The sequence below is a fragment of the Andrographis paniculata genome, unplaced genomic scaffold (genome assembly GCF_009805555.1).
Source record: "Andrographis paniculata isolate CXL003 unplaced genomic scaffold, ASM980555v1 Contig69END, whole genome shotgun sequence".
In the NCBI taxonomy this organism is placed as follows: Eukaryota; Viridiplantae; Streptophyta; class Magnoliopsida; order Lamiales; family Acanthaceae; genus Andrographis; species Andrographis paniculata.
Genome location: NW_026137605.1, coordinates 7,924,318 through 7,945,749, shown reverse-complemented (window position 1 = coordinate 7,945,749; position 21,432 = coordinate 7,924,318). Strand labels below are relative to the sequence as shown.

The 21,432-nt window shown below is 29.1% G+C and overlaps 3 protein-coding genes across 3 annotated transcripts; all 3 read right to left on the bottom strand.

Annotated features, from left to right (window-relative positions):
- Window positions 1-556: 556 nt before the first annotated feature.
- Window positions 557-2,625, bottom strand: LOC127263347 (transcription factor HHO3-like). The gene is made up of 5 exons (XM_051292329.1): window positions 2,167-2,625; window positions 1,794-2,089; window positions 1,450-1,705; window positions 1,295-1,371; window positions 557-1,009 (listed from the first exon to the last, which is right to left on the bottom strand). The coding sequence occupies exons 1-5, from the start codon at window positions 2,315-2,317 to the stop codon at window positions 662-664; spliced, it is 1,128 nt and encodes a 375-aa protein (XP_051148286.1). The 5' UTR covers window positions 2,318-2,625; the 3' UTR covers window positions 557-661.
- A 7,589-nt stretch (window positions 2,626-10,214) lies between these two features.
- LOC127264233 (allene oxide cyclase, chloroplastic-like) lies at window positions 10,215-11,570 on the bottom strand. Its single transcript, XM_051293693.1, has 2 exons — window positions 11,100-11,570; window positions 10,215-10,941 (listed from the first exon to the last, which is right to left on the bottom strand). The coding sequence occupies exons 1-2, from the start codon at window positions 11,335-11,337 to the stop codon at window positions 10,415-10,417; spliced, it is 765 nt and encodes a 254-aa protein (XP_051149650.1). The 5' UTR covers window positions 11,338-11,570; the 3' UTR covers window positions 10,215-10,414.
- A 3,292-nt stretch (window positions 11,571-14,862) lies between these two features.
- On the bottom strand, window positions 14,863-16,179 carry LOC127264086 (AP2/ERF and B3 domain-containing transcription factor RAV1-like). The gene has a single exon (XM_051293463.1). It carries the CDS (start codon window positions 16,099-16,101, stop codon window positions 15,031-15,033), a length of 1,071 nt encoding a protein of 356 aa, XP_051149420.1. The 5' UTR covers window positions 16,102-16,179; the 3' UTR covers window positions 14,863-15,030.
- Window positions 16,180-21,432: the final 5,253 nt, after the last annotated feature.

Below are 21,432 nucleotides of genomic sequence, written 5' to 3'. Positions count from 1 at the left end.
TACTATTAAAAAACAAACAAACAAACACACTTGTATTTATTACAAGCGAGGATTAGAAGGCGCGCGTACTCAATAACGCATGTCAACAATTAGAGCCATGGTAAATTATCAGCATTATTCATTATTTATATGCATATATGTATGAATAAATTAAACAACAACAATAACAATAACAATAATAATAATAATAATAATAATAATAATAATAATAATTACTAAATGAGGAGTATATAACAAAAAAAATTTAAGAAAAATAAAAATTTTATTTATTTATTTTTTGGGTAAAAGAAAAATACAAAAAATCTTACTATTTTACTTTTAAAAAAATATGAATAAATTTAGATGACAAAAATAAAAGAAGTGAAAATAGATTTGATGGATGAGGGAGTAAAAGTTTGAAGCTTTTAAAATAAATTAGAAAAATTAAAATTTTAATATTTGATGAAATATATATATATATATATTTAATTTGATCATTTTTAAAAACTAACTAGTAAAAACAAAGTCATAAATAAATATAGATGACATGATTTTTACCTAAATAACAACACAAAAATCCAAAAAATGTAAAAGTAAAATAAGATCGAAAATGACACAAAATCGACAACTGTCACAAGAGCCATCTCAGTAAAACCCATTTATACAAATTTAATAAAATTGCTCAGTTAGCCGCCGCCGCCGCCGCCGCCGTGGAGGATGACGTGGCGGGGGACTCCGACGCGGACTCCGACCGCCCCCCTCCTCCGCCGGCGCCGGCGCCGTCAGAGTTATGCCGCCTCCGTTCAGGTGAGCCCGACGCCTCCCGAAACACCGGTCGTGGTAGCGCCGCCGTTGACGCGTAAACTCCCTTGGAAGTTCCACCGGAGGCCTCGCCGGTCGCGGCCATTGCCGCGTACTCCGGCGGCACCCATATGCCTCCGACCACCACGAACTGAGGCGTTTGCGCGCTGTTGCCGGCGGCGGCGGCGGCGTTCGTTTGGGTAGGCCGTCTCGTGTGGAGGCGGTATTTCTGAAATAAAGCAAAAGCGTGTTTTCTGAATTAAAAGAAAAGTGAAAAAATATATATAAAAAGCGTGTTTTTGGTATGAAGAGAATATAATCCGAGAAACAATCTTACTGGTGAAGAATTAAAAAGTAGTAGTTGATTCCTTCTACTAATATTTATTACTGTTGCTTTTCTTGAAATAAAAGTTAATTAACAATTTAACATCTACCAGAAAGATGTGAAAATCTAACGGACGGATGATGTGTTCTGTTAAATCTAAGACAATCACAGCCGTTGAAATTTGCACACCTGTAAATGGCTCTTAACTTCATCGTTTGTTAGCCCGTCGACCTTCATCAGCTCCCTGATCTGTTTTGGCGTAGCCACTGCAAAATTCAAGATAATCATGGCCAAAAATAAATAAATAAATAATTTTATTATTATATATATATGTATGTATGTACCGTGGGAACCACCGAGTTGTTGGAGGGCCTGCAAGAATCGTCGGTGCAGCTCCGGCGACCAACACCGTCTGGTCTTTCTTTGAGACTGTCCGTTATCTTTTTCTTCCTTCTTTTGGGCGGCGTCCGCCGTGGATGGCGGTGGTGCCGGCGGAGTCACAGCTTCGAAGGCGGCAGGACTTTTATCCTTCTTAAATGGTTGAAATGCGCCGCCGGCGTTCCTTTTCACCTCCATTACAGCGACTCTCCTCGGCGAACCCTAATTCCCAAATTCAGCCCCAAAATCCAGTCATTACTGGAAATTAAATTTCTATTTTTGATCGAAAATTAAAATCGAAGCTAGCTACCTCTTTAGAGGATGGATCTGAGGTCTGATTCCAGAGCTGGACGGATCGAAGCCAGTCGGATTTCTTCGAATTCTTGTCGTTATTCCAATCGCTTTCCCCATCTTTATTGCTGAAATCAGTATCGTCGTCCTCGTCGCCGTCGTCGTCGGAGTGCGACGAAGCCGATCTCTTAATCGGAATGAACTCCTCGAACACCGGCGCGTCGCCGGACATCTGGTCGGAAAATTCCTCCGATTGGGCTCCGGTCGTATTATTATTGTACTCCGCCGAGAACTGCTGCCTGCATGACTCAATTGCTGCAGAGAGCTCCAAAACGACGTCGTATTAATCACAAGATCAAAACTTTTCAGACCACTCAAAATTAATTAATTACCTTGAGTGACGAGGTGGAGACAGAGAGGAAGTTCGCGTCGGAAAACTTGAATCTTACGGCGCTCTTCTTCCAAGGCGAGAATGTAATTCCGACAGCTCTGCATTTCGCCGGAGAGACGAAGGCGATGATGGGTGGTGGTGTTGATCAGCATTTTTTTTAGTTAGAATTTATTTAATTAGTTTTAGCTTATAAAGAGGAGGGGAAATTGGGAGAAGCCGTTTGGTCTGTTTCTCTGCATAGACAGATCCGAATGAAAATACGAGAATAAAGGGATCTATACAGAATCATCGAAACAGAATTATAATAATAATAATAATAATAATAATAATATTGATAATAATGTTGACAATAATATAAACATACAACCACTGTGTGTACGTATATATTTATTTCCCGTTGGAGTTTAGGGTCGGCGACGGCGGCCGCGTGGCGCCGCGTCGCCTGCAGAAAACTCCGTAACGTGAAGGCTTGGGAGAGTCTTGATCCGATGAATAGTACTTGGAATTTTAAAAAATAATAATAATATAAAGAAAAAAATAAAGAAAAAGAAGAAGAAGAAGTAGAAGTTTTAAGATTTAGAGTGAATTTCTATTATTAATTCAATTAATAAAAACGTTAAAACAAATATTTATTTTTTATATTATATTTAAAATTAATTTTATATATAAAATATTATATTAATATCTATTTATATTTATTTACAATTATTATAATTTAAATTTTTATTATTCAAATTAAAAAAAAAATCAAGTTTCTAAATAAACACATCCTAATTAATTATTGAAGGCATGAATTGGTTTTCCTTATTATTATTATCATTATTAATTTTTTTAAAAAATATCAAATAAAACACTTACTGTTATTATATTATTTTTCAATTGTAATATAAAAAATAATAGTAATACAAATACGAAATATCTTTAACAAAAATAAAAAATTTAAAAAATAATATTTATTACAAAAAATCAAATATTCAATTTAAAATAATAATATACTTTATATTTTTACACAATTCAACTTACTATACACCATAAATCAACTCCTCTGAAAAAAACGGAGCAAGATCTTTGTTTATTTATTTTTTCGTCCCATCTAAATTATTTTATTTTTTATTTAAAATTATTTCATTTGAATAGCCTATTTTCATCTATAATCTATTCCATTTTTCATTCAATTACTAATTTACCTTCATATTAATTTTATCAAATACTATCACTTTTCACTTTAGTTTTGACCACACAAAACACAGATTGATTTTAATTTTTTTTTTATCTTCCACAAATTCATTCGCTGATATAATATTTTTTAAAAATTATTATAATTTTTTCAAGACAATTTAAGTGAGATAAAATAGTAGTATACTATATGTAAAAATAGTTTTTATTTTTTTACTAATCATACCCTTTTTCTTTTTTCTTTCTTCATATATACTTTACAATAATTTAAAATATAATTTATTATAGTTGAAATAATTTTAAAATACCAATATACAACCAAACCCAACCAAACAATCCCATAAGGTTAGACAATGCCCATCACAAATCATTTAAGGGTGTGTCTGTTTGGGGGTTATCTTTTAAGGGTGTGTTTGGTTGAGGGTTTGTATTTTGGATTGGGATTTGAATAGAAAAAATTTTGAATTTGAATAGTTCTATGATGTAATATAAATAAGAATTGATGTAATGTTTTGAATGTAAAATTGATTTTTAGTATAATATAAAAAAGAAAAAATAAATGTTTAATTTAATATTTTTTTAGGAAAAATTTTGTGGGAATAGTAGAAATCCCACAAAATCCCTCAAACAAACACACTCTTAAGTAAAAACTTTATTTGTTTGATTGATTTCAATTTTTTTTTTTTTCATAAAACATAATTGTTAATAAAAACATATTATTATATTTTACAAAATATTACATAAAACATATAATTTAATCAAAACTTAAATCATTATTTCAAATTTCAAATTAAAGCCAAACAAACCCAAGACTAATTTGTCATTGTAACCATTCAGAGTTATATATGGTTCTAAAAAAATACTCCCTCCGTCCCTTTATCTTATCTATATTTTGAGTCATTATATCTAAATTAAAAATATTTTTGTATTTATAATTTTTTTTTTATAAATGTCTTTTTATTAATATTATAAGACATTGATGAAAGTATTTTTTCAATTTTTTCTTAATTTGTATTACGTTTTAATATAATAATTAATATTAAAAAATTAACACGAAAAAAAAAAATAAATGAGATTTTTAGAACCGGACGGAAATAATATTATTTAAAATATATTATTTTCGTCTCACTTTATACTTTTAGTTTCATTTAGATAAGATGATTTAAGTAAAATATAATTAATAAATAATTAACAAGTGTATAAGCTGGTGGTGTATGAGTTGGATTTGTGACCATGAGGTTATAGGTTCAAACCCCCGACGCTGGGGTTTAATCAGTGCGCATTCTCGGATAAACACAAATATTTCGTAATAATATAAATGTAATTGTGTTGCTATGGATTCGGTTTGTTCATTTAGTATTTTTAAACATATAATATAATCTCAAATTAATATATTTATTTGCAAAGAATAAATAATTCAATACAAAATAATTTTTTCTTTTATTATCAATACAAATTTTCATATAATATATATATATATATATAAATTCATTAAAAAACTCAAAGTAACAAACCCTTTCTCTCACTATACTTATAAATTTCCTTTAAAAAAAATATATTACCTTTAATATTGATATTCTAGTAAAAATATTACGTTGGATAATGATTTAACTTGAAAATATAAACATAATTAAATATTAATCTCTAAATTCAATTTCAATAAAAAAAAAAATAGTTATATTATATTAAAAACAATCTAAATTCAAACAAAATCGAGAATATTCTACAGATGATTCGCACACGTTTTTATAGATAAGAACAAGAATTGTTTTGTCCTTTGCCCCCCGAAGTTTTGTGCTAATCCTGTTGTGCCCCCACTTAGCGCTCCCTATTTATATATTTATTTATTTATTTTTTTAAATAATCATTTCACAATTTTTATATTTTGACGTGAATGTTAGAAAATCCGAGTAAATAAAAATCAGTACACAAAAAAATGTGATGGAATCATTAGGGAATATTCCAGTGTTGTTTTCCATTGTCCAATAAATTTTAATCTCCCGACAACTATTTCAAAATATTCCGACATATATTTTTTTTTTATTCTTATTTAAAAATAAAAAATAAAAATTTAGCAATAGGAATATACCTTCACCGCATAATTGAACAACAATTTGATTCGAGAGGCTAATAAGACAGCTTAGCGTGGCTGCTTTTATTTATTTTAATATTGATTAGGAAAATTTATGAATAAATATTTTTAATGTGAATATAATATATATTTGTGTGAATTTTTTCTATGATCATAAGAATAATTGTTATTATAATATTGAAAAATAGAAGACAAGGTCCATTTGAGGGGGCATTCTTGAGGGGGCCACAGGCCTCCTGGAATATTCTGGTTCGGATAAGGTTATGGTGGGGATCAGGTACGGTCGAGTCCACGCTAAAAAGCAACGGTTATTATTATTATTATTTTATTTATGCAAAAATTATATTCGGGGTATTGGCGCATTAGAAATTAATTGGCACCGCTAAATATGGTTCAAAAAGCGGGTTTTTAGGTTCACACGCTTTCTGTTCGGAATCTTGATTTTAATGCTTGCTTTTAGAGAAAATAAAATAAAACAATATCTCTAAGGCGAATGTAACTATTTTTTTTTAATTTTTTTTTGAAGTAGATTAAAATATAAGATTTTTTATTAATATAAAAAATATAATTACTAAAAAAAATAAAATACATTAATAGTAAACAAATTACAATGTCAAAATAAATCCATTAAGAATGGATGTAGAGAATACATATTTGATTATGAGTCTATCGGTGAACAATTTGAATGTCATTGCTAAATTTTATATAGTTAATACTATTCAATTAACAACAAGTAATAATAGTTATGTTTTTTTTTTTTTTTTTTTCACACAGATATTTCAAAATTTATAATACTACTATATATTAATATTAAGTATTTTAAAAATATTATATTAAATAATTATATTTAATTAAATATTGCACTAAATATTTATTGTTTTTATTTTTCAAAAACTACATCAGGCTCTATGTATGTAGTGTCAATGTTTTTAATTTGTCTCACACGCTCCACTACTAATTTTTTTATTTTTGTTTGTCTAAATCAAAATATTTTATTTCATTTTTATTTAAAAAAAATAACTCTGAACTAAATACCAAAATATTATTACTATTTTTTAATTTTTCACATTACCTTTTTAAGAATAAAATAGACATTATATTACTTTTAACATTATATATCTATAAAATAATAATTTTTCTTAATGAAAAGTCAAATGGGAAGATTATTATTGGACGGAAAGAGTATTATAAAAATATTACTCTCTTTTCACTTACGGTGTCCATTTTTTTTATTTCCGTCCATCCCACTTATCTTGTCACTTTCGTTTTCTGGAAAAAAATTATACACTTTAATCTCATTTTGAATATTTTAATTTATAATTTTTTTAAATTTTAATTAGACTAATTAATTATATTAATCTAAAATTATTTTTATATAATAATTATTTTCACTAATATATTTTTAATTATTTAAAAGTTACATATTTCCTAAATTTTCGTATCTACCGTGGCAGAGGAAGTAATATATATATTAAAATAATATATATAATAATATTCAATTTACTCATAAAAATTAAAATTTCTAATACAAAATATTCAACTTGTTCTTTCATCATTTTTTTATGATATAATTCTTAATATATATATATATATATTATATTATATTTTATTATCTTAAAAAAAAAATAAGTATTCAATATAAAATATTAATTTATATATTTTTTCTATAATTCTCTACACTAAGCATAAAAAAGAAAAATTATATACACCAAAACACTAAACAAATAAACTTATTATTTTTTATATTAAAAACGTTAACTTTTCATACATAATATAAAAAAATACACTTATTGAAACACACAATATGAATGCACATGACTTATCCCAAATGATATCTTGGTGATTTCTTTATCATATTGTATGTATATATGTGTATATATATTCGTTGCTGATTTATATGGAATATTTTACAAATCTATTATTTTCTTGTCTCGTAATATTTGATTTGATTTGATTTTATTTTAATTTAATATATTTATATTTTTAGTAAATTTATCAATTTTATACATATTTAACCAATATAAAAATATATATATTCTCACTTTTTTTTTTCTTTTTCTTTTTAAACTATACACCGTTGTGATAAAGTAATGCTCATCTCTTCCTACTATATTAAGAATTTAAAATTCTTGAAACTACAATTCTTCAAAATGTAAAACAAAAATAATTAAAATATTTCTCTAAGTGAATGAGAGGATTGTGTAAAGCTCATATATATATATATATATATTATGAAAAGGGAATCATGGTAGAAGTTAAATAAAAAAGTATCGATGGAATTAAATGAAGTATAGTGAAGAGTATTGACGGACGCATAACACAACATATCCAATAAACACACTCTAAATTTCTATGTTTTTAATTCCATTTTTTGTTTTCATTATGTTTTTTGTCAATTCCTCCTGCATTTTTATGTTGATTTATGTATTTTGTTCATATTTTTTGCCTTCGAATTCAAGTTCAATCCAATTTTGTGTTTGTTCTTTGTTGGATTCTCGTTTAATTTCATTTTCTTTTACCGATCAGTTTGATACGAAACAATCTTTTATAAAAAGTTTTTGGAGTACTTTAGGAGACGCATACATCTATTTTTTCTTTACTTTCCTCATAGCCCCCCGAAAAAAAAATATCAAGGGTGTATTTATTTTGTGAGATTGTTGGATTTTTTTTTATAAAATATAGAAAATTGTGTAAAAAATATAAAAATAATGAATATGTGTAATGTACTCATTTTGTTGAAAAAAAGTGTGTGAAAAAATATAAAAAGAACAAAACCCAAGACTTCAGATGAAACAATATATATATATATATTAGTACAAAATTATAAACATCATTGGATGGTCTTAACAAGGCTACATGTATTTTTCTTGTTTACTTCACTTTTTTTTTTTCTTTTTTATTTCTTCTTTTCAAAATTTTTATTGTTGAGAAATAATCAATTTTGCCTAAAAATGTCTCAATTCACAACTACTTTTCATACAAAAACTACTTACGTGATTTGAATATTAATTTATGTTAATTGTAAATAAATATTTATAATTTTTTATTTATTTATTTTATATAAAATTTTATTCTCTATAAAAATCAGATATATATTACATTTATTTCATTAAATCATAATTATCAAAATAATAAAAAATTAATTTGCTAGAGTTTTACATGTTCTTGCAAATCTCCTCATATATTATTGTATTTTTTGAAATTATTTTTAAAAAATATTAAAAAAAAAGAAAAAAGAACCAAGCAAATGTCTGCAGATTTGCAAAAGCTATAGTCTCCATCCTGCATTAACGTGTACATTTTGTTGTTTTTGTTCATTTTGATTTAATATATATTTTTATTTTTAGTAATTTTGGACCATTTTATTTAATATAGATTATACTACTTTATTATATATACACACCATTATGCCATTACATTTATATTTAAATATAAGAGCAAAATTATTTGTACATCACTTTTAATTATCTATTATAATTAAAATATTATTATGTTTATATTTTATATTAAAAATAATTTTATAGGTTAACAAGGAATGAAATGATATATTTTAAAACAAAAAAATTAATAGAAAAATTTGAATTTTTTGTTTAAATAATTTTTAAAACAATATTTTATAAAAGAAATATATATAATTCAAATAATACCAAACTAAATTAAGAAACACATACACACATGGTTTGTTTTGCCTAATCAAGATTTTTATCGACCCAACTTTTAATATATAGTATAATATGTACATTTTATTCTTTTACAAATAAAATAATTTTTAATAAAAAATATAATTTTTTTTTATGTTACTAATATAATTTTTTGTACTCTAACTTCGAAAAAATCTGAAACTAAAACACAGTGTTCTTTTAGCAAACAAAACTTAACATATTTTTTTAAAAAATTAATATATCAAATATACTCATTATATTTATATTATTTATACAATTTCTATAACTCACATAAAATCTTTTTAGCAAAAAATACCCAACACATTTTTTTTTAAAAAATGAATATATCAAACATACTCGTTATATTATCTATACAATTCTCTATAATTCATATATTTTTTTTTTTCAAATCAAAACACAAAACAAACAAACCCTAAATAACACACTCTTTGTCTCATCAAGGAGGTGTAATATAAAAATTACAATCCCAATTGAACCCAAGTGTACACTGCTTAGCCTTTGATCAGTTGGGCCTAACAGTATGCTTGGGCCCTAAAATGACCATTCAATTATTTTATAGTCCATGAATTTTACTTTGAAATTAAATTCCACAGTATAATTGAATCACTATATCATTATATTTTAAGATAATACTTACTGCTGTACAAATTTATATATATATATATTTTTTATTATAATAAAAATATTTATATTTATATTTATATTATTTTTTCAGAAACATATTATTAATATCAAGTATAAACTTTTTATTACAATTTTTAATTTTCTAAACTCAAACCTCACAACTAAACATATCCATAATATTTTTATAATATTTTTCTATATAAATTTAATTATTGATATATATATATAATATATTTTTATATATTTTTGAGAATTCTTTTTATCAATAATGAAAATTTGAGTAAAAATTTCGAGATAGTTGTTTTATAATTTTTCTTTAAATTAATAAAGGTATTAATTGAAAGAAAAATTATTGTTAAAGCTGTTGCTATTAATTTATTATTGGGAGTAAGTTGACGTGGCAGACAGGCTTAAAATACTTGTGCGGTTTAGAATGATCTTGACCGTTGAAATATGAATAACACAGGTGGGAACTGACGGTGAAGATCTTCCAATTAAACAAGTGGAAATGAAAAGCATTTGAAAATGTAATCAGACATTAGTTAGGACGCCGGAGATATTTTATTTGATTCGCCGATGGGCTCCTATCGGATCGGAATTTTGATCGGACATGGTGGAATCCGGTGGAAGGTCTTTCCCGAACAATATTCCCTGGGATTCGAACCGATGCAGGATCAGTTTGTAAAATTCGAAACTGCTGCCTGCGGCTCCGCAGCCTTGGCGGCGGCGGATGGCTCGACGGAGGGAGTCGGCGCCACGGGCTTGACCACCAGCTCCGCTGGCAAATCCTTGATTCCTTTGAGGTAAAAGGTATAGAAAAGCTTGAAAGGGAACACTATCTGCTTCAATTTGACGGTGCCATAAACCCCCTCGAAAATCCCCGATCCGCCGGTTACGGCGAGATACGTATCCTCGTAAGTCAAATACGCGCCCTGCACGGCAATGTGGCCGTAATCGCCGAAGTAGAAGCTGTAGATAGCTTCGAATCTGTCGCCCTTCCGCTCCGGCACGTTCTGGATCAGTACGCAGAGACCGGCGGTGATTCCCAATCGCTTCTGCAGATCGCCGGAGTAAAGCTTGTTGGTGAAGGGGACGAGGTCTCCGAGCGAGTGCACCTCCTTCTGACTCAGCTTCAGGTACGCCGGACTCGCCCGATCTCGCTCGTTGATTTCATACACGAATAGCTCTTGAGCCTTTTCGTCTAAGAGGAAATTAATTTGAAATTAGGGTTTACTCAAATTAGGGCACAAAACTGAAACCTATCAAATTAAATGCCAGGATTGATTAAGTACGCACAATCCACAACCATCCACAAATCATTAAATATGTAGACGTAGATGAATAATTTAATCAGCTTACCCTGCCTTGAAGTTGGCTTTGGTTTGTTCCAGAAGAATGCTTGTGTAGAGAGGCCTCTAGTGGATCTTGCTGTTGGGAGTTTCTGATCACTCCATATTGAAATCTTGAAATCTTTTGATTGTAGTGAGTTTGAGAAACTGATTAAGCAAGGGAGTTTAGATTTATCCCCCTTTAACACCAAACAAGATCTTGATTGAGCCCTGCAAGAAATTGTGTTTAGGGATATGGTACAAGCCATTGATGCTGAAATTAGTGTGAATTCTGAGATAAACAAGATGGGGTGGAGAGTAGAGAAACAGGGTTCTGTTATTCCGGTGTTGTCAATGGAAATGGCTGCCAGCTATATTGAGATTTGTTGGTATGTTGAGATTTGATTACTTTTAGAAAAGTGATGGGAAGAGAAATGGAGAATGGTGCATCATCTGGAAATGGACAGATACCAATTTTAGGGAATATTCAAATATGGCAGCCATTGGTGGTGTGGGGCAAACTAGTAAGTAATATACAGTCATGATGTTACACACATGGTTGGATTATAAAATCAATCTTGTCGGTCAAGTGTTTTTCATTTTTACCATTGGGATCATGGATCTAGGTGCACATTTCTGTATTGTATTATTACTATTGTTTTGCAGCCACGTTTTGGAAAGATGGAAATGGAGACATATGATATGATTGTATCCTGTCCTGGTTTTCTTGCTGGTTTGAAATACTTATAATAAAATGGATTCTTTATTTAGTTAATCGTGTTCATTTTTATAAAGGGTGTGCTTGGTTGGCTTTGTTTTGGATGACTTTGTTTTGGATGACTTAAAATGTTTGGGATGTTGTGTTTTAACTAAAGTAGATAGAATGTTGATTGTGATATTTTTCCATGATGAAAAAAAACAAACAAACAAACACACCCTTCATCTTTGGGTCCATTTAGGTCATTCTTGATCGTGTATTGGATTAAGTATGGGGCTTTTGTGAAAGATTCATTTGTATATCCTAACAATTTTAAGTTTCACTAATTTGTTTATTACATTTTCTTTTGTAATGCATGCAACTTTATGGATCAATGAGGTAAGAGTGTAGTAGTATTATTTATTTATTTATTTTTTATTTGATTAGTAAATCAATCTCAATAAATTTAAATTTAGTAGTTTAGGAGTTATACTGAAGTGGGCTCAGATTAGGTTGGTCTGATCCAGTGAAGACTTGTTGGATGAATAAAAGAATTACACTGAAAACTGGAGAAATATTTAATGATCAGATCAGATCCTTCTCACATCAAGATTAATCATACATCACTGAATTCGACCAAATTTTGTTGATTAATCATACATACATATATATATATATCATATTCTCATTAAATTTAAATAAAAGTTAAATAATATTTTGGATTAGAACGAAGGGAAGGGAGTATAATATTTGTTTGTTTTGAAAAGTTATACATGAAGCCTTATGGACAAATGCATATAAATAGTTAATTTAATATATATGAGACCATGGTGACAAGATTTCTAGAAAGAGCGTATCAGTTAATTAATTAGTTGATATCTAGCTTTCGAATTTTAATTTATTTGCTTGTCTGCTAAGGTATCAAGAAGTATTTTTATTTTATTATTTTGAATATTGTTTGTATATAATTTTTTTTTAATGAAAATAATGATCGAATTTAATAATTTTATCATAAAAACTATAGTAGAAAATAGAGTTTAGAATACAAGTTAACATACCGATGCTTTCATTTGCATAATTTTGGGTTACCACTAATAACCTAATCTTAATAGTCAATCATCTAATAAAGAAGAAGAAATTAAATTCGGTATTCTTGTAAGATGAATAATGTTAACTTTAATTCGAAATTTCAAAAAAACACATTAATTAAATTCAAAATTCTTGAGATTGGACTTGGGCCTTGATAATTGTCTTTGAACATAGCTTCGTTTTTCGACTTTTAAATTTGTCTAAGTTTCGAAATATTGAAGTATAATGTTATTTTATTTTTATCTTTGGGGATGTTACACTACAAAATCGAAAATATTATCGGGAAATATTCATTTTGCAGAGAGAAATTATAACTCAAGTCGATGCAATTATTGAATTATTCAATAATTATTATTCTCGAGATATTTTCTAATAGAAAACCTTTAATTGTTTTGTTTGCAAACAAGGTACCCATGGAAGCACAATATATTGTTAGAATAAAACATAAATGGATTTTGTACAAAATGATTATTCTCTATATATAAAGATACAATTGCAGGGATTGGACAACTCAATACTAGTATGATATTGTTCGCTTTGGGTTGAGCCCGTACGAATTTGTTTTTTGATATTCTTCAAAAAACCTCGTACCAGTGGAATTCACTTTGAACTTAGAAAGTGTAGAATTTTCTTCACAATTTCCAACGTGGACTTGGGTTTGCACCCGAAAAACAATAAACTCAAGTATCTATGTAGCTATGAATTTAATAATTGATACATAGTACATAAATATTCAACATTCAAGGGTTTGTTATACTAGTGTATGATTTTGTGTTGTTATTTAAAGAGTTATTTAAGAGAATTTTTTCATTAGTTTTTTTAAGAGAATTATATTGTACATAAAATTAATTGAAATTAAACTCTAAATAAACATAGCTGAGTTTCTCTATTTGTCTTAATTGTATTTTATTTTTGTATTGTTATGTTTATTGATTTTTATTTTCTTTAGAATGGAGTAGTTGTTGAATACAATATTTCGAATAAGAAATAAAATTTTGATATAATATTTTTAAAAAAAAAATAATTTTGAATAATCTCCAATATGTGATATAAATTAAACACACACCATAAATGAGTTGAATGTAACATAAAAATCAATATAAATCAATTAATATTAAATGAGGTAATGCAAAAGGTTAAAGATTTCACAGCTTTCCAAGATTGCTTTGGTCATAAAATATATACATATACATGATATGGTGTGTACGTAAAATCACATTAATTAAAATTCAGTATCCCTAGGCATCATATTTATATAATAAAACAAGTAATAATTAATAATTAGTAGGACTAACATGTGAAAAAGATTCAAAATATATATATATATATATTTTGCTTCAATATTTAATAAATTAGTTATAAGAGATACAAAGAAAAATATATTATTATTATTTTTATTATTATTATTATATGTGATTGCTTCTTTTTCATTAACATACACTAAAATTTATTCATACAATAGTATTCTATTTTCCATCTTATAATGTAATAGAATTCAAGAGTCATTATTAGGACGTTTCTTCTTCGAGAGGGTTTTTTTTTTTTTTTTTTTTTTTAAAAAATATCATAAAAGTTAGTACAAGTGGTTCTTTTGGATAAATATACTTATTAAACATAGTGTACTAAAAAGGAAAATTAAAATGTAGGGAACTGTAATTAAAACCATAAATCCTATATCAATTTGAATTAAATGCTTGTGATTATAATTTTCTGAGAAAAAAATTATTTTTTTTTATAAAAATTTCTAATATTTTCATAATTAAGCATATGTGTTCCTGGACTCGTAGTCCAGGGACCGTCCATTCTCCATGTACCATGTACAACAACTTCATGCACGGATAAGTGCAATATTTTTCCTCCCAATTATGAATAATTTCTAAAAAGAAAATAATATACCCAAATGAGAGCAAACAAAAGATAAATACGACCAATATTTAGTCAAAACAAATAATATAAAATAAATAAATAATTGAAGATAGACAACCAACCAACAGCCGAAACTTTGTCAAGAACCAAAAAAGAATTTCCATTTAATTTTTTGCATTTCTTTTTTCATGTCTGGTTACTATACAATTGCAGCTTTTCTTGCAACTTGCAACAACATTTCAAGAAAAAATAAAAATAAAAATTACAGCTAATCACTAAATTAAAATAAATTCAATTTTAAATTAAAATGTTACAAAGCATTAATTGCCCTTTGCTTTTTGCTGTAATCCAACCCCAAAATCTCCATCTCCATTTCCCTCATCCTTTTCCCACCGCAGCTACTAACGTTAACGTCGCACGCCACCACGCCGTCACCGTTACCGTTACTCTGTTCCTCGAATATATTCACGCCGAACAGGCGGAACATCTGGACCGGACCGGGCCGGGACCGGACCGGTCCGCTCCTCGATTTCCAATCAATGTACAGTTGCCGGTCGCCGGCGGTGGATTTCTGGAAGGTAACAATGTCGCCGGCGGAGAGATCCTTCTCCTTCACGAATCGGCTCCATCCTTTGGTGAGCACGTAGCTCTGACTCGAATTCCAGTAGGAGTATCGGAACCGCCACACCTTGCCGCCGGCGTCCTCGAAGTTCAGAAGGATTCCCTTCGAATGGCTGCCGTTTTGCAGCGGGAAGTGTTTCTCGGCGTGCTGTTTGGGGATGACGAGGCGGTTCAGCTTTCCGACGTCGCTCGGAGTAACCGCCTTCTCGAAGAGGTGCTCACGCGCCGCCTTCAAATTCGCCGATCGGCCTCCGCCGGAGCCGCCGGTCCTTTTTCCGGCGTAATTTCTCCGGCTCTGGTGTAGCTCGTCGCCGTAGGTGTGCTTCCGGAGCATGTCGACGATCTCCGATTTGGAGTGCGCGCGGAGGAACGCCGCCTCGATTTCGTCGTCCTCTGATTCCGGCGACAATGGCCTGAAGTTCGTGACGGCGTCGCGGCCGCGGAACCGCTGCGCCGCCGTGTCGTAGGCTCTGGCGGCTTCTTCTTCCTCGTTGAAAGTCCCTAACCAGACTCTCTGGTGCTTCTCGTAGATTTGAGCTCCCCACCGGCCGTTGGGCTGAGGAACGACGCCTTTGAATCTCGAAGACGGCAGTTTCTTCGACGATTCAGCTTCGACGCCGTTTTCTGCATCGAGTACTACGCTGGCGCCGCTGCCGACGCGGCGGAGGCTTTCCGGCGGCGACTTTGCCGCCGGCGGCGAGATGGTGATTGATATGGATTCGCTGGTTGTGGTTTCGTCTGCGGAGCTGATTCCGTCCATTGTTTTTGGGATCCGATTGGAGCTTGAGAGTTAATGTAGAGATTGTTGAAGGAGGTGAGGAAGAAGATGAAGTGAGATGGATTTGGGGGAGGAGGAGTATATATAGGACTAGTATTTGTAAGGTAGTTATAGAAGGGGTCCTAGGACCCGAGGACCTGATGAGATTCGTGGCTGTCTGGTCCAGGACCGGGATCTCCTAAGAACATGTACATGTACATACTTATACGTAGTTGTAAATAGTGCTTTCTTTTTACTCTCATTTTTATTTTTAATATATTCGTTAAATTTATTTAATTATTAATTTTGATAAAACTAATAAATTAATATTTAACTATTATCCTTAATTTAATATTTATTTACAATAAATATTATTATTTTTATTACATATTTTTTTATTTTTTTTAATTTTTAATTTACTTTCTAAAAATATTTTTAACTATTTTTTTTATTTTTATCATTTTTTTAATAAAATATATATTTTTTTAATTTTCGTATCGGAACCAAATATTCTAATTTTTGCTACGGAGAGAGTAATATAATATGTACAAGTGTGTGTGGGTGTAGAATGTAGATGAGAGGGAGAGGGAGCGGGAGAGGGGGGTATTGTGGGTAAAGTGGGGTCAACCCTAGCTAGGTAGGTTAGATGGGATGGGATGGGATGGGATGAGATGAGATTAGATTAAATGATATGAAATGATATGAGATGAGATGAACTGAGATGGGGATGGTGGCAATTATAAATATATATGTATGTATGTATGTATTTGTGTGGGATGGGATTGGGGGGTGGTGGGGCTTATAGTAAGGTAAGATAGATAAGGTGAGTGTGGGTGGGGTGGGGAAGGCATGCAAGAAGGCAAGTTGGTGGGGGGTCACATGAGTGTGTGTGTGTGTGTGTGGACCTGCAATATAGTAGTAGTACTAGTACATTCATCCCCCCTCCCCACCCCACCCCTGAGTATGGATATGGTATGTGCATTGGTCTCCTCTCTACCCACACACTCTCATACACACACACACACACTCTCTCTCTCTCTCTCTCTCTCTCTAACTCAACTCAACATCCAAATACAATTGAATCATCAGATCTCACATACTGATGTTGGTCCACAGATAAGAACCTATCTATCTATCTACGGAATAAGATAGATAGTCCATATATCAGATATATGCATGCATGCATGCATGCATGTACACCACACCAATAATAGCAGAAAGAGACAGAGACAAGTGATAACTACTAGCTACTACTTAATTACATTTATCTCTTATTCAAATCAAAAGTGAATAGATCGATATACATATGCATATGCTACTTTACTTTAATTCATTTTTAACTTGAATCAAACTTTTTATATATCGTTAGTGCAAACTCAACCTGCTTTTAATTTATTACTCAAGATACTATTACTACAATTACACACCGGACCTCCAAACTTAATCGTACTTTGGCAACAATAATACTAAAATGGATAACCTCAAAAGAAATCCTCATGTTGGGCAATAAAAATCTACTCTATCTGTCTCCATGAAATGTATCTTTTTAGATGTTTGTAACAGAGTAAAAAATAATACTCCATTCGTCCCAAACTCTCAAACAAAGAGCAACATTTGAGTTTGACACAGGATTTTAAATGGAGAGTATTAAGTAGGATAATAGAAATGAGGTGATGTAATGGAGAAAAAAATGTATATTTTATTTAATTTAATTTTTAGATGATGCGATAAGATAAAGTGTGGAGTAGAGATTACGTATGATTAATTATTTGCTATTTTAGAAATATTGCGGTGTGTTTGATACATACCAAAGATGAAAAGTTGCAGGGTGTTTGAGATGAGAGACTATTATTTTATTAGTTAATAAAAATGTGTAAGGTGATCTTGACATTTTTGTCATTTATACTTTATGTATATATATATGTAATGATATATTGATAGTTTATGTAAAAGTTACACGTGTATTAATATATATGATTATTTTTACTATGTTAAAAAAATTACTTTTAAATATACCAGACAAAAATGGTAAAAATATACTTTCAATTGTATTGGAAAAATAAATAAATATAACTTTATATAGTTTATAGAGGACAATATTGCTTGGTTTTATTTGCCCCCACAAACCTTGGCTTAGTATAACTTATTTTATTTGTTTAATTTGCTAGCTATTAAGTTCTATCAAGAATTTATTTATAATACACTTAAAAAAAAGATAATAATCACACATTTTCAACTCATAAACATATATTTTTTCCGTCTGATAATAAAGTATCCATTTTTCTATTATAGTCTGCCTAATACAAATGAAATTGTTTACTTTGTAATTGGATATCCTAAAATAAAAATATGTATACTTTGTAACTGGACGATGTAATATAAACGTGGGAATATCTGAGAGCTGTGGAAGGACAGGTGTCATCATCGCAGCTATGTATATCTAATCAATCTATTTATGAATCCATCCATATCCATGCATGAACATGAACAAAGAACAACAACAATGGCATAATAGACCCATATGCAGCACTGCAAATACATACATATATATATATATGTATGTATATTATAAATGCCCATGTTTCGATATTTAGCATTTGTCCCATAATTTCTTACATTACCTTCTCCACCATATCTCTCCATATTTCTTTGTCTTATTCCTCTTCTGCCTTCCGCTTCATTTTCTTATTTCTTCTTCTACACTGACATGCACTACACTGACATGCACGACACCTTCTTTACTATCTATATATATATATATATATGTATAATTAAAGTACTTGTTTTGTTTTACTATATTCGTCTCGCTCAAAAATACTATTTTTATATTATAGTAAAAATAATAATACATTAAACTACCAGAAAATTAGGCTATAGTTGCGATAAAGAAAGTCACGATTTTAATACAAATTGGTAACTTTTTTATTTTAATAAAAAGTCACGGGAAAATATATAGAATTATTTATGTGGAATTTTGCTGGTGACTTTTTTTAAGTATTGACATTTATGTGACAATAAGTTATAGAATAATACCATGACATGTCCGTGACTTTATATAGCAACAGAAACTGCAACAAAATTTCAGAAATATTTTATAATAGTGACATTTTCGTGACAATAAGTTACAAAATAATAAAAGAATCTGAAAAAAAATATCATAGTAAACTAAGACATTATTATTATTTTTTAATTAAACACATTTAGTTTAATTATATTATCATACTCTCTCATTTTTTCCACATAATTCGTCATTTTCTTTTTTAAAATTATAGTCATGCATTTTAATCTCATTTTAAATTTTAAAATTTATAATTTTTTAAAATATTAACTAAATTATTCAATTATTTTAATTTTAATATTATCATCTATAATTATTTTTATTAAATAATTAAAAAAATTAATTATGGGAAATTTGTTGTGGGCAAAACATATATATGACCCTGCAGAGTTGTTGATAGTTGACGTAGACTAGGTTATTGTCACTAATTATTATTTCAACACAATTATCAAAGTACTATCATTATTATTGATAGTCCCTCCCAGACGACCTTATCTTCTAACACAGTACGTACTATGTCTTCACCAAACTTTTAATTTATTTATTTATTGGATAAGAATAAGAATAACATCATAGCACCATCCATGCAATTTCACATCATTATCTATTTTAATTTAATTTAATTTAATTTAATTCGATTTCTACTAATATCAACCTTACATTTGTTGCAATAATACGTTTTTCCTCAAAATCATGTATATAATAAAACAGTAGTGATAATAAATAAATTATGGGTGTTCTGTACGGAGAGGGTTCCACTGCAAGTTGGACATGAACACAAAATTTCAATATTTTTGAAAAAATTAAAAAAAAAAAAAAAAAGTGGGCCCACGTGGCGATTCCTCTAATTTAAAATTATTTAACCAAAACAATTTCATGCCACTGGTTCAGCAACATGTCCCTGTCTTATGTAATTGCACAATAAATGCTTTAATAATGCTAATTTTGTCACAACATTATTATTACCAATGTATTTATTTATTTAATTTGTACGTAGAATTATATGGTCGGGGTATTTTAGTAATTTCGCGTAGGATTTTGTGCGGTGATGGGATTTCGATACATTTCATGTGAAAATGTTCGATAGCATATTTATTTATTTTTTAAAAAATTAAAATAAATATTTGTAAAATCGTACGGGCAGTTGTGCCTAATTTTTGCTATTTCCACTCCCATGAAATGGCTATTGCCAGTCTTGACAGGCTGGCTTTGTTGGGGTGGATAATGAATGCTGTCACCTCCAGAACTGACGAGGCAACCTTATTATCCTCGTATTTGTACACGTTTTTTTAAAGTAATATTTCATTTTTTTTTAAATAATTAAATTATTGTTAGTGTATATTAATATAATTAACAAAATAATACATATGCTATGTTGTATTGGTGGAAAATAAATTAATAATATTGGCATCAGATGTCACTCTGAATTGGGATTAATATTTTTAAAAGTGGGAGTTGCACTTATCAGTATTAATCATTTTCATAGCATATTTTTAGAAGGTCTATAATAATATTTTATTAATTAGTAAAAATGTTTGAGTTTCTGATATTTTTATTTTTTAATTTTATGTATAAAGTAATTGCATGTGTAATAATATATTTGTAATTTAAGTAAAAAATAAAAGCATTTTGAAATTATTGTATAATTACTTTTTCTAAAATAAGATAGAAATACTTTTGGAAGTGAAAATGAAAATAGTAAAAAAATTACTTTGAATTGGAACAGATAAATAGTATTTTAAGAAAAATCATATTATATATATATTTTTTAATCCAAAATATTATACTCCATATGTCCTAATTGAAACCTTTTTTTTTTTTCGTTTCAAAGTAAGTATCTATTTTCTATTTTAGAAAAATTAATAAAATAGTAATATCAAAATACTTTTAATTTTTATTTAAATTACACATATACCATTAAACGTACAATTATTTTATATAAAAATCCAAAAAACAAAAATGTAAAAAATTGTTACGCTCTTTCACTAATTAATAAAATATTATTACTATGTTTTTTTTAATCTACTCAAAACCAAAGGGCCCTCTTTGATTTGGGAAGTATCATATATATTAAACAATTTTCAATTAAAAAGTGCTATTATTTGACAAACCAAAACAACCAAACTAAACATTATTCCTTGGTAATTAGTCTTTTGGACGATTTTTTCTTTAATAATTTAAGATACTATTTGGTAATTATAGATAAAAATATATAAATATAAATAGTACTGTCCAGATAATTCCTTGGTCCGAAAGCAATGTCGTTCTCATAGCTA